Here is a 12,640-nt window from a genome sequence, read left to right as displayed (position 1 = left end):
GAAAATTATGGAATCTCCGACCACTTGAAAGTGTCTTAAATCAAGTCAAAAGCTTTGTAGAAAAAGTCTGTTTTGACGGCTCTACTTGTTGTTCGTACTCACTTCTCATCCTTAAGCTATAACTAACATTACAAATTTCATCCTTTTTTTTAACAGTCATGCTCACTTCTCATCCTTAAACTACAATTGACGTTGTAAATTTTGTCTTTAATATTTTATAAAAATTGACAAAATTTATAAAATCAGTTATAACTTAGAGACAGAAAGTGAGTAGCCAACAAATAGACCCGTTGAGAAGGGTTGATAGGCCAGTTGCTCTACCAAGTGGCAAAACCCGTGTGCCAATAAAACCAACCCATGGGGGCCAGAGTCTTTTAAGCAGTGGTATCATCACTCTTTCCTTTTTGCCAAAAATCCAAATTTACAAGAAGCCCAAAAATTTGATACATTTACAACGTTGAACTACCCAATAAACAAAAAAGGGAATACTATTCGGTAGACTCAGCTATGTGGACTATAAATATATATATATATATATATATATATATATATATATATATATATATATATATTACTTTTGTATATAAAATACATTATTTTGTATACTATCAAATAATACACATTCAAAATACAAATAATGAATTTTTTTAGTATAAAAAGATACATTATATTTAAACAAAGTATATTATTTGAATATTAAAAGTATATTATTTGTATAATGTATATTCAGTATATAAATAATGTAATTTTAATATATTAAAAATGTATTTTTTTTTTAATGATCCATACAGTAAATCATATTCCACATAATAATTTGCCAAAAAAAAAAAAAAAGCAAATCCTTGCAGCTTTTTGGACAATCATATCAACCAGGCTGGACTACTCATGTTGGAACCTTCTTTTGTTCTTATCTTGTCACTTAAAGTAGACAGTTCACAGTAGCCACCAAAACTCGGCAAAGCACAAAAGATAACAAACTAAGCTTAAAAACTGCAGTTGACGACTACTGCACATATTTTGAGAGTTTGGTAAATAGCTATTAGTTGATTTGATTAGTGAATTTCACAAGTTAATAGCATTAGCTGATTGTAGAAAAATATTTGGTAAGTTAGCTGTTAGTTGATAGCTGATTACATACAAAATGACTTTTTCAAAAAACAGATCGAAAAAACTACTTTGAACATCTTTTTAAATTTTAATATTTTGGAGCAATAAATTGTGATGAACAACTCAATTCACATTCAATCAAGAAAGAGATTACAATCAAGAGACCAATAGGAAAACTACCACTAAAAGCTCCTATACAATAGACTAGACTAGTCAATCAAATAACAACCACAGAGAACTAAACTATACATTATAACATAATTATATATTATATATTATTACTAACACACCCCATCAAGAACAAGGTTGGATGGTGACAACATTGAGCTTGTCTCGTAGAGTCTGAAAACACGGAGCCGGAAGTGGTTTGGTGAAGATGTCTGCCAGATCTTTGGTTGAGACAAAACTAACAATGGAATCCCCAGATGCGACCTTGTCCCGAACGAAGTGGTAATCAATCTCAACATGTTTTGTGCGGGCGTGAAAGACAGGATTAGCCGCTAGGTAGGTGGCCCCTAAATTATCACACCATAGCATGGCCGGGGTGACGGAGTGTAACCCTAACTCACGCAGTAAAGAGATAACCCATATAACCTCTGTTGAAACATCGGCAAGCCCTTTGTACTCCGCCTCTGTGGAGGACCTAGCTACGGTGCGTTGCTTGTGGGGGAGACCCACGAAACAAGATTGTCCCCGAGAAACACAGCGTAGTCGCTAGTGGACTTACGATCTACCGGACACCCGGCCCAGTCTGAATCTAATGAACAACTCAATTCACATTCAATCAGAAAAGAGATTACAATCAAGAGACCACCTATAGGAAAGCTACCACTAAAAGCTCTTATAGAATAGACTAGACTAGTCAATCAAATTACAACCACAGAGAACTAAACTATACATTATAACATAATTATATATTATATATTATTACTAATAGTTATTACAAAAATCTAATTAATTAAAATTGTCTGATAAGTTAACTATACTATTTTACCTGAGCCTTTACATGTATGACCAAATAATGTTAGATAGAGCAAATCATACCAGCAAAACAGATCATATCTAAAAATCTAAAATAGATCATGGATATACTTATCAAAATAAGATGGAATTTGGTCTTGACATGATTGAAAAAGGTCTATGGTTTTTCCCTTGATTATATTTGGTACATAAAAGTCCCCTTGCCCATCATGTTCTGGAGAATGGTTACTTCATACAACTATATAGGTAACTAAATTTGTAAGATGAGACCTACTACAAATCTATAATGCATGATTATATAGGTAGCTTGGTGAGATATTTAATATCATGTTAACAAAAGTCCAACTAGCACTACTCTACTAGATGATGTCACTCCTACACCCAAACATGCATGGTACATTGCAAAAGTAATTTGAATCATTCAATCCATCTCTAAGACCATCTCAATTAAAGCATCCCCAATAGGGGTTTTTGGCAAAGATAAAAATTTGAGATTGATTTAAATATAAGAATTTGAGATTGATTTTTGGATTAATGGGAGACTGAGTTTTTTATTAGATTTTTCTTCACCAATATATGATTTTTGTGAGCATTAGGTGCAAATTTAATCTTACTTTTTTCTTGATTTTTGTGAGCATTAGGTGCAAATTTAATCTTACTTTTTTCTTTTTTTGGTTGTTTAGATTGTGTTTTTGCTTTCTCTTTTTTTCCTTTCCGCTCTTTCTTTCTCTTTCCTAATTGTAGGGACAAAAAACAAAGAAAAATCTCCTACAATTGAGAGCATCTCCATCAATTTAGTTTTTGTACAACATTTTAGGAAGACATGTAGAAGAGAGAAGAGGGAAAGAGAATAAATAAATAAATAAATAAGCAGACTAGCCATGAAAAAAAAAAAAGAAAACAAGGCATCTAACGCTCTGCCCGGCCGAGCACGGTATGTGCAGCAGCAGTGCAGGTGCACGCACCCGGCTGGGTGCGGTCTGTGCAGCAGCCGTGCAGGTGCTTGCGCCCATTTGGGCACAATCTGTGCAGCAGCCGTGCAGGTGCACACACCCGGCTGGCCACAGTCGTGCAGGTGCACGCACCCAGTGCGCGGTCTGTGCAGCAGCCGTGCAGGTGCTTGCGCCCATTGGGGCACAATCTGTGCAGCAGCCGTGCAGGTGCACACACCCGGCTGGCCGCAGTCGTGCAGGTGCACGCACCCAGTGCACGGTCTGTGCAGCAGCAGGCGCCCGGCTGGGCACAGTCTGTGCAGCAGCCGTATTCCAGACATGACAGTTGGTTGAGCCACCGGGGGAAAGACACCCCGGATGCACATGGAATTTGCAAAGAAGACTCATGCCAAACCTGCATAGAAAAATCACAGAAGAGTAGGGTATGCATCACATCCTCATTCATTGGTGGTGGTAGGCAGAATGTTTGCATAGCTCTCCAAAGAAATGTCTTCCACTTAGGGGGGCTTTGATCTTACACAACCTAGACCTTTAAAACTATTAATAAGGGGAAGAGGAAAGTGGATTATATTCCCCAACCATGTATCCACCATTCGCCTAGTAAATCACCAGTGCCAACTACCATTCGCCTAGTAAATCACCAGTGCCGGTACCCACATCCACGTCCCGAGAGAAGAAAATGTCTCTTAAAATAGTTAAGTCCCAAATGTGTGTGTCAAGGTCTATAAGTCCCGAGATAGATCATAATATAGTATTGAAAAACAGAAGCATAAATAACCTAGAACATTAGTCTCCTTAACATTGTACAATAACATGTTAGCCACTGAATAATAAAAAAGAAACACTTAAAATGAGCAAAGTATGATTGGTATTATGACTATTATCTATCAATCAATACAAATTAGGAAAATGAGATCTCTCATCTTAAAAGTTATAAATAACACAATATACCTTCTTTACAATATTTGTGAGCAACTGAAGCACGAAGCAATGAAGCATTAACTCATGCTAGTTATCCTTCACTACAATATAGCTTCTTTACAAAATCAATGTGTGAAACTGAACCACGAAGAAACCAATCAAATCATTAAGATCAAGACTTAATTTAATTAGTAAAGAAAAAACCAATAATATAGTCACAACTCATAACACAGCATCCTTTCAACATCAATATGTTCACAATTAAAGCATGATGAAGCGTAGAGATCAAATCATAATTGCTTTCATATGGACAAAGCCAGAGACAGAACCATAAAAACGATGTTCAGGAAGTTTCTGTTCTGTAGATTTTTGGGTAAATATTATTGATGGAGAGTGGCACACAAAGCCTTAGCTAAATTTATTCTCTTCTATCACACAAACTTGAATACAGAAAGAAGCATAAAGATCAGTCTTCTAGGTCTTTCACATACAAAAGACCCAGTAAAACTGACCCCCAAGCAATATTTTCATGTAAATTGATGGAAATGCAATAGGCAAAATGTAAACTTTTATCTCATTTTATTTGGAATAATTTGATTAAAATTAAGTTTAAAGCTCCAAAGAAAGTACCTTTATGAGATACAACATGACAAATTAAAAAATGAAGCTAATCCATTTAAACAGAATTGACATACAGTAATTGCATCCAAAGCTTAAATAGAACATTAGAGTAATCTCCAATTTCCTTACTTGAAAATGCAATAAATCACCAAATCAGCCCCTTATTTGATAAATTTATGATAGCTTACCTTACAGATCCAATGAAAACACACAAAATATACACCTAAAAAGCAAAGATCCAGAGAATCAGACAATCAACACCATATCCAGCTATCCACACATTTAGATCCAGAGATCCAAGCACATCCACACCAATTAATCAAACAAAACACGTACAAAATCAAACCTAGAGAGAACCAAGCAGCAGAAATCAGATCGAAAACCAAACACAAAACACTCATAACTCACGCAAACCTATTCCGCCATCCGTACGGAACCAAATTGCAATATACCGCGGTCTCCGATTCAATTGATACAGGGCAGGACCTAAACTCGCCGAGGACGACGCGCAAACGCATCTATCCCATACGGATTCGTACAAGACAGACACAGCATGCACACACTCCTCCGGCGGCTTTCGAGCTGAGCCGGCCGTCGAGCGGCGGCGGCGCCGTGAAAGTCCCGACCTGCACCAAGCGAATCAGAGACCGCCGCAATGTCTGTGCCCTAAGAGCCACGAACGAATTCGCCACTGTTATATATACAGTTTCTGCATCTACAGTTATATATATATATATATATATATAGAGAGAGAGAGAGAGAGAGAGAGAGAGAGAGAGAGATCTGAAACACAGAGAGATTAAAAGAAAACAAGAAAAAGTGGTTATTTTAGGGATTTAGGGCTGTGAGACGATGGGAGAAGGAAGGGGTTATTTGTAGAGAAGACAGACCAATAGGATCCTGACGCGTGGATGCGTGTCGGCCCACCAACCTCGCGGGATCTAGACAATTAAAGTAATATTGTCGTATAAGATTTACCAGATTTAGTATATATCTATATTAAATAGATTTCATTGATTAAATATATAATTGTGTGAATTGTGATTGATTCAAAAGATTATAATGCATCTGACATTATATTTATGTCCAATACGTTACATTTTAAATGTGATAAATTTTTATTTTTAAATAAAAATATATTTAAAATTTAATATATTATCGTGTAAAAACTATATTTAGTCAAAAGATGAGTGTGCACCTGATGTGACACTTACGTGCAATACTTTACATTTTTTTCATTCGATTAATTTCCATTTTTTAAAGAAAAATAAATTTACTATCAAATGTATTGTCGTGTGAAAACTTTATCCAGTCAAAAAGATTAGAATACACCTGACGGAATACTTATGTTCAATACGTTACATTTTAATTGCAATTAATCTTTATTTTTAAAAAAATTTAAATTTTATCCAGACAAAAAATTATAGCACACCTGACGCGATACTTACGTGCACTAAGTTACATTTTTAGTCCCTTAGGGTTGGGGTTCAGCCTTTTGGAAGACTAAGTTACATTTTTAATGGTATTAAAAAAAATTCATTTTTTAATGAAAAATAAATTTAAAATTAAATATGTTATTGTGTGAAAACTTTATCCAGTCAAAAGATTAAAATGCACCAAGCGTGATACTTACATTTAATATGTTACATTTTTTATTGGATAAAATTTCATTTTTAAAGAAAAATAAATATATTATAGTGCGGAAAGTTTATCACGATAATTACATTCAATACGTTACATTTTTGATGTGATAAATTTTCATTTTTGATAGAAATATGAATTTTTCATTTTTGATAGAAATATGAATTTAAACTTAAATATACTGTTGTGTGAAAACTTTGTCCAGTCAACAGATTAGAGCTCTAACACGATACTTATGTTTAATACATTACATTTTTAATGAGATAAGTTTTCATTTTTAAGAAAAATAAATTTTTAATGAGATAAGTTTTCATTTTTAAGAAAAATAAATTTAAAATTAAATATATTATCGTGTGAAACTTTATATAGTCAAAATATTAGAACGCATCTAACGTGATACTTAATTACTTTCAATACGTTACATTTTGAATGCGATAAACTCTCATTTTTTTTAAAAAATATCAATTTAAAATTAAATGTATTGTGTGAAACCATTGTTTAGTCAACGGATTAAAACGCACATAACCCTAGACATACGTTGAATACGTTACATTTTTAATGGGATAAATTCTTATTCTCTAAAGAAATATAAAATTAAAATAAAATATATTATCGTGTGAAAACTTAATCCAATCAACATACTACAACTCACCTGAAGCGATACATAAATTCAATATGTCATATTTTTAATGCAAAAAATTTTCACATTTATAAAAAACTAAAATTAAATATATTATCACTTAAATCCACTCAAAAGATTAAAATGAACCTAACACTACGTTACATTTTTAATGGGATAAATAATTTACATTTCTTAAATAAAAAGTTTAAAATAATATATATATTATCGTGATAAAATTTTATCCAGACACGATAATTACGTTCAATACGTTACGTTTTCATTATTTTTAATATAAATATGATTTTAAAATTAAATATATTGTCCTGTGAAAATTTAATCCAATCAACGGATGAAAATGTCCATGACGCGATGCATTTGTTCAGATCGACAAGCAAAAACAAAGCTCTCATAACTCACGCAAACCTATTCCGACATCCGTACGGAACCAAATTCTAATATACCGGGCGGCCTCCGATTCATTTGATACAGGGCGGGACCTAAACTCGCCGAGGACGACGCGCAAACGCATCTATCAAGCTGAGCCGGCCGTCGAGCGGCGGCGGCGCCGTGAAAGTCCCGGCCTGCACCAAGCAAATTAGAGACCGCCGCAATTTCTGTGCCCTAAATGCTACGAACGAATTCGCCATTGTTATATATACGGGTTGGGACGGTTATATATATAGAGAGATCTGAAAACGCAGAGATTAAAAGAAAAAGAAAAAAAAAAAGCTGGTGAATTTAGAGAGTTAAGGGTGTGATTGAATGGGAGAAGGAAGGGGCTACTTATAGATAAGACAAACCAATAGGATCTCGACGCGTGGATACGCGTCGACCCGGCCCACCAACCTCGCGGGATTTTGGCAATTAAGGTAATATTGTCTCGAATTGATATAATATTTACTAGATTTAGTATATATCTATATTATTCTAAATAGATTTCGTTGATTAAATACGGAGTATATAATTACGTGAATTGTGATCGAGTTAAAAGATTAGAACGTATCTGACATGATATTTACGTTCAATACATTACATTTTAAATGTGATACATTTTTATTTTTAAACAAAAATATATTTAGAATTTAATATATTGTCGTGTGAAAACTTTATCCAGTTAAAAGATGAGAACGCATCTGACGTGACACTTACGTGCAATACAATAAATTTTCATAATTTTATTTTTTTTGAAATACTCATAATTTTTTAAAATTTAATATATGTTTTATACTTTCTCAAACACTTTAAATCCAAAGAATCTAAGTCGTCCGACCACCCATATATAAGGAAAAAGAGTGAATAGCAATGATGATAATTATATTTCTATAAAACGTGTAATGTCCATATTGCTAAATATTAAATTAAAAAAAAAAAAAGGCGAATAGCAAAGATTATAATTATATTTCTATAAAATGTGTAATGTCCATATTGCCAAATATGGACCAGTTGAATATATTAGGTTCATGCATCATTTTCTTATATTCCTTACATAACCAGAGGATTTACAATTTAGTGACATGATTTAAATATAGGATTTTTCAAAAAAAAAAAAAAAAATTAAACACACATATTGTGAATAAGTGGATCAATTGTGACTTAAATAAGACAAAGTCGAAAAAATTATTTTGGTGAAGAACGAAATTTGTTATCATTTTAAAAGATTTTGTGAAATGGAAATGACCAACAATCGTAATATCTTTTTAATATTATGATTTTCATGATTAGATTTTAAAAGATTTTCAACGCTTATAATTTTATTTAGATTATTTGAATTTAAAACTTTTAATAATCATTATTGCTTTCGTATAACAAGTCTTTAAAGTCATAAAGGCATTTCCCATTCAAACTTCTTTCTTTATGATTTGTAATATTCAAAGATAGATTTAGTATATATCTATATTATTCTAAATAGATTTCGTTGATTAAATACCGAGTATATAATTGTGTGAATTGTGATCCAGTCAAAAGATTAGAACATATTTGACATGATATTTACGTTCAATACATTACATTTTAAATGTGATAAATTTTTATCTTTAAACAAAAATATATTTAGAATTTAATATATTGTCGTGTGAAAATTTTATCCACTCAAAAGATGAGAACGCATCTGACGTGACACTTATGTGCAATATTTTACATTTTTCTTGCGATTAATTTTTATTTTTTAAAGAAAAATAAATTTACACTTAAATGTATTATCGTGTGAAAACTTTATCTAGTCAAATAATTAGAACGCACATGATATGACATTTACGTTTAATATGTTACATTTTAATGCGTGTCGGCCCACCAACCTCGCGGGATCTAGGCAATTAAAGTAATATTGTCTCGAATTGGTATAAGATTTACTAGATTTAGTATATCTATATTAAATATATTTAATTGATTAAATATATAATTGTGTGAATTTTGATCGAGTCAAAAGATTAGAACACATCTGACATAACAATTATGATCAATACTTTATATATTTAATGCAATAAATTTTCATTTCTAAACAAAAATATATTTAGAATTTAATATATTGTCATGCGAAAATTTTCTCCAGCCAAAAAATGAGAACGCACTTGACGTGACACTTACGTGCAATACTTTACATTTTTCTTGTGATTAATTTTCATTCTTTAAAGAAAAATAAATTTACAATTAAATGTATTTTCGTGTGAAAACTTTTTCTAGTCAAAAAATTAGAACGCACCTGATATGACATTTACCTTCAATATGTTACATTTTGACGCGTGTCGGCCCACCAACCTTGCGGGATCTAGGTTGATAAAGTAATATTGTTTCGAATTGGTATAAGATTTACCTAATTTAGAGAGTGTGTGTGTATGTGTGTGTGTGTGTGTGTATATATATATATATATATATATATATATATATATATATATATATATTAAATAGATTTCATTGATTAAATATATAATTGTGTGAATTCTTATCGAGTCGAAAGATTAGAACGCATCTGACATAACATTTACGATTAATTTCTATACATTTTTAATACAAATTTTTTTTATTTTTAAACAAAAATATATTTAAAATTTAATATATTGTCGTCTGAAAACTGTATCCAATCAAAAGATGAGAACGCACCTGACGTGACACTTACGTGCAATACTTTACATTTTTCATGCGAGTAATTTTCATTTTTAAAGAAAATAAATTTTTATTTATAAAAGAAAAATAAATTTACAACAAAATGTATTGTCGTGTGGTCCAATGGTATCCGGGTTGGACTTCCATTTGGAAGATTATAAGTTCGAGCCTCAGTGGAGGCGTTATTGGTTCTTTGTGTTTCAATAGGTTGAGAAAGTATATGAACAGATACTACAATGTAATAGAGCCAGTAACTTTAAAAAAAAAAAAAAAAAAAAAATATTGTCGTGTGAAAACTTTATCCAGTAAAAAAAATTAGAATTCACCTAACATGATACTTACATTCAATACGTTACATTTTTAATAAGATAAATTTTAAAGAAAAATAAGTTTAAAATTAAATATATACGTTGTTGTGTGAAATCTTTATCCGATCAACAATTTAAAATGCACATGACGTGATGGTCATATTCTATACGTTGCAGGTTTAATTGGATAAAATTTCATTTTTAAGGAAAAATAAACTTTATAATAAATATATTTTCGTGTGAAAATTTTATTTTGTTAAAGATTAGGACGCGTCTGACGTGATACTTACATTCAACACGTTACATTTTTAATGAGATGTCCAGTCTGTTAAATTTTTAATACGATAAATTTTCAATATTTTTTTTTTGAAATACTCATGATTTTTTTAAAATCTATTATATGTTTTATACTTTCTCAAACAATTTAAATCCAAAAAATTTAAACCCTCTGGCCTCTGCATATGACCACTCATTTGGAATGGTAACCTAGATTCAATCACATACATGGTAGTTGGCGGATAAATTTTTATTATTTTAAAGAAAATTAAATATGTTGTTGTGTTAAAACATTATCTGTTCAAAAGATTAGAATGCACAAGACGCAATACATAAGTTCAATACGTTACACTGTTAATGGAATAAATTTACATTTTTAAAATTAACTTAAATACATCGTCGTGTGAAATCATTATCTAGACAAAAGACTAAAACGTATCTAACTGGATGTGTACGTTCCAGACGTTACATTTTTAACGAGATAAATTTTATTTTTTTAAAATAAATTTAAAATAAAATATATTGTCGTGTGAAAACTTTACCAAGTCAAAAGATTAGAACCCACCAAACGAAATACTTACGTTTAATACGTTATATTTTTAATGCAATTAATCTTCATTTTTTAAAGTAAAATAAATTTAAAATTAAATGTATTGTCGTGTGAAAAATTTTTACAATAAAACAATTAGAACACACTTGATACGATATTTACATCCAATACGTTACATTTCTAATGCTACAAATTTTCGTTTTTTCAAGAAAAATAAGTTTAAAATTAAATATATATGTTGTTGTGTGAAATCTTTATCCGGTCAACAATTTAGAATGCATATGACGTGATAGTCCCATTCTATACGTTACATGTTTAATTGGATAAAATTTTATTTTTTAAAGAAAAATAAACTTTAAAATAAATATATTTTCGTGTGAAAACTTTATTCTGTCAAAAGATTGGGATGTACGTGCGTGATACTTACGTTCAACACGTTACATTTTTAATGGGATGTCCAGTCAAAAGAAGTTAAATTTTAAGGAATAAGGGTCAAATAGAATAATGCAATTAGGCCACTGAACCTAAAAAAGCTACAATTAAATCCCTAAACTAAGCATTTTTTTTACAATTTGTCTAATTTGTAAATTTTCTAGGTTATTTAACATCAATTGTGACTTTTTTTTTTTTTTTTTCAACATAATGAAGCGCACTGAGTCATCAATGGCTCCACTGAGACTTGATCTTATGACCTCCCACATGAGAGAGGTCACTACATGCAATCTAAGTACAAAGTGCTTGGCAAATCAACTGTGACTTAAATAAGACAAAATAAAAAAATTATTTTGGGTGACGAGAGAAATCCGTTACCACTACCGTATGCACGGGATATATTACATTTATGTGTAATAGCTTGCAAATCATATAAAAAATATTAACCGTTCTAAAAGACATTGTAAAACGGGATTGATCAATAATCGTAAAATCTTTTTAATATTATGATTCTCATGATTAGATTTTAAAAGATTTTCAACGCTTATAATTTTATTCAGATTATTTGAATTTAAAACTTTTTAATAATCCATTGCTTTCGTATAACATCCCAAGTCTTTAAAGTCATAAAGGCATTTCCCATTCAAATTTCTTTTTGTATGATTTGTAATATTCTAAGATAGATTGACGGACCAACCACTTCAAAACGTCCCCACATATATTTGCATATTAAGAAAACATATTTTCCAATTTCCATATTTGACTATTTGAGGATATACACTAGATAAAATATATTTTTATATAAAACTCGTAAATCGCACAAAGAAAGTAAACTATACCATGAAGAGCGCAGCTTTTATGATGGGCTCAGTTAAGAGAACGTTGACAATAATTAAACTTATAACCTTCTAATACAAAAATCATGATACATATACTCGAGTAGCTCGACCACGTACTTATTTTGGAGCCATTAGGGATGGCAACGGGGCGGGGCAGGACGGAGAGTATACCCGTCCCCGTCCCGAAACCCCGACCCCGTCCCCATCCCGGCGGAGAATTATTGTAATTTTTAATTTATATATATATATATATATATATATATATATATATATATATATATATATATATA

General features: G+C 31.2%; 1 protein-coding gene across 1 annotated transcript; it reads right to left on the bottom strand.

Annotated features, from left to right (window-relative positions):
- Positions 1-2,939: 2,939 nt before the first annotated feature.
- On the bottom strand, positions 2,940-3,672 carry LOC109153193. Its single transcript, XM_019301024.1, has 2 exons — positions 3,576-3,672; positions 2,940-3,538 (listed from the first exon to the last, which is right to left on the bottom strand). The coding sequence occupies exons 1-2, from the start codon at positions 3,632-3,634 to the stop codon at positions 2,998-3,000; spliced, it is 600 nt and encodes a 199-aa protein (XP_019156569.1). The 5' UTR covers positions 3,635-3,672; the 3' UTR covers positions 2,940-2,997.
- Positions 3,673-12,640: the final 8,968 nt, after the last annotated feature.

The sequence above is a fragment of the Ipomoea nil genome, unplaced genomic scaffold (assembly GCF_001879475.1).
Source record: "Ipomoea nil cultivar Tokyo-kokei standard unplaced genomic scaffold, Asagao_1.1 scaffold2480, whole genome shotgun sequence".
In the NCBI taxonomy this organism is placed as follows: Eukaryota; Viridiplantae; Streptophyta; class Magnoliopsida; order Solanales; family Convolvulaceae; genus Ipomoea; species Ipomoea nil.
The sequence above is the reverse complement of the archived record's forward strand: the minus strand, read 5'-3'. Positions and strand labels throughout refer to the sequence as shown.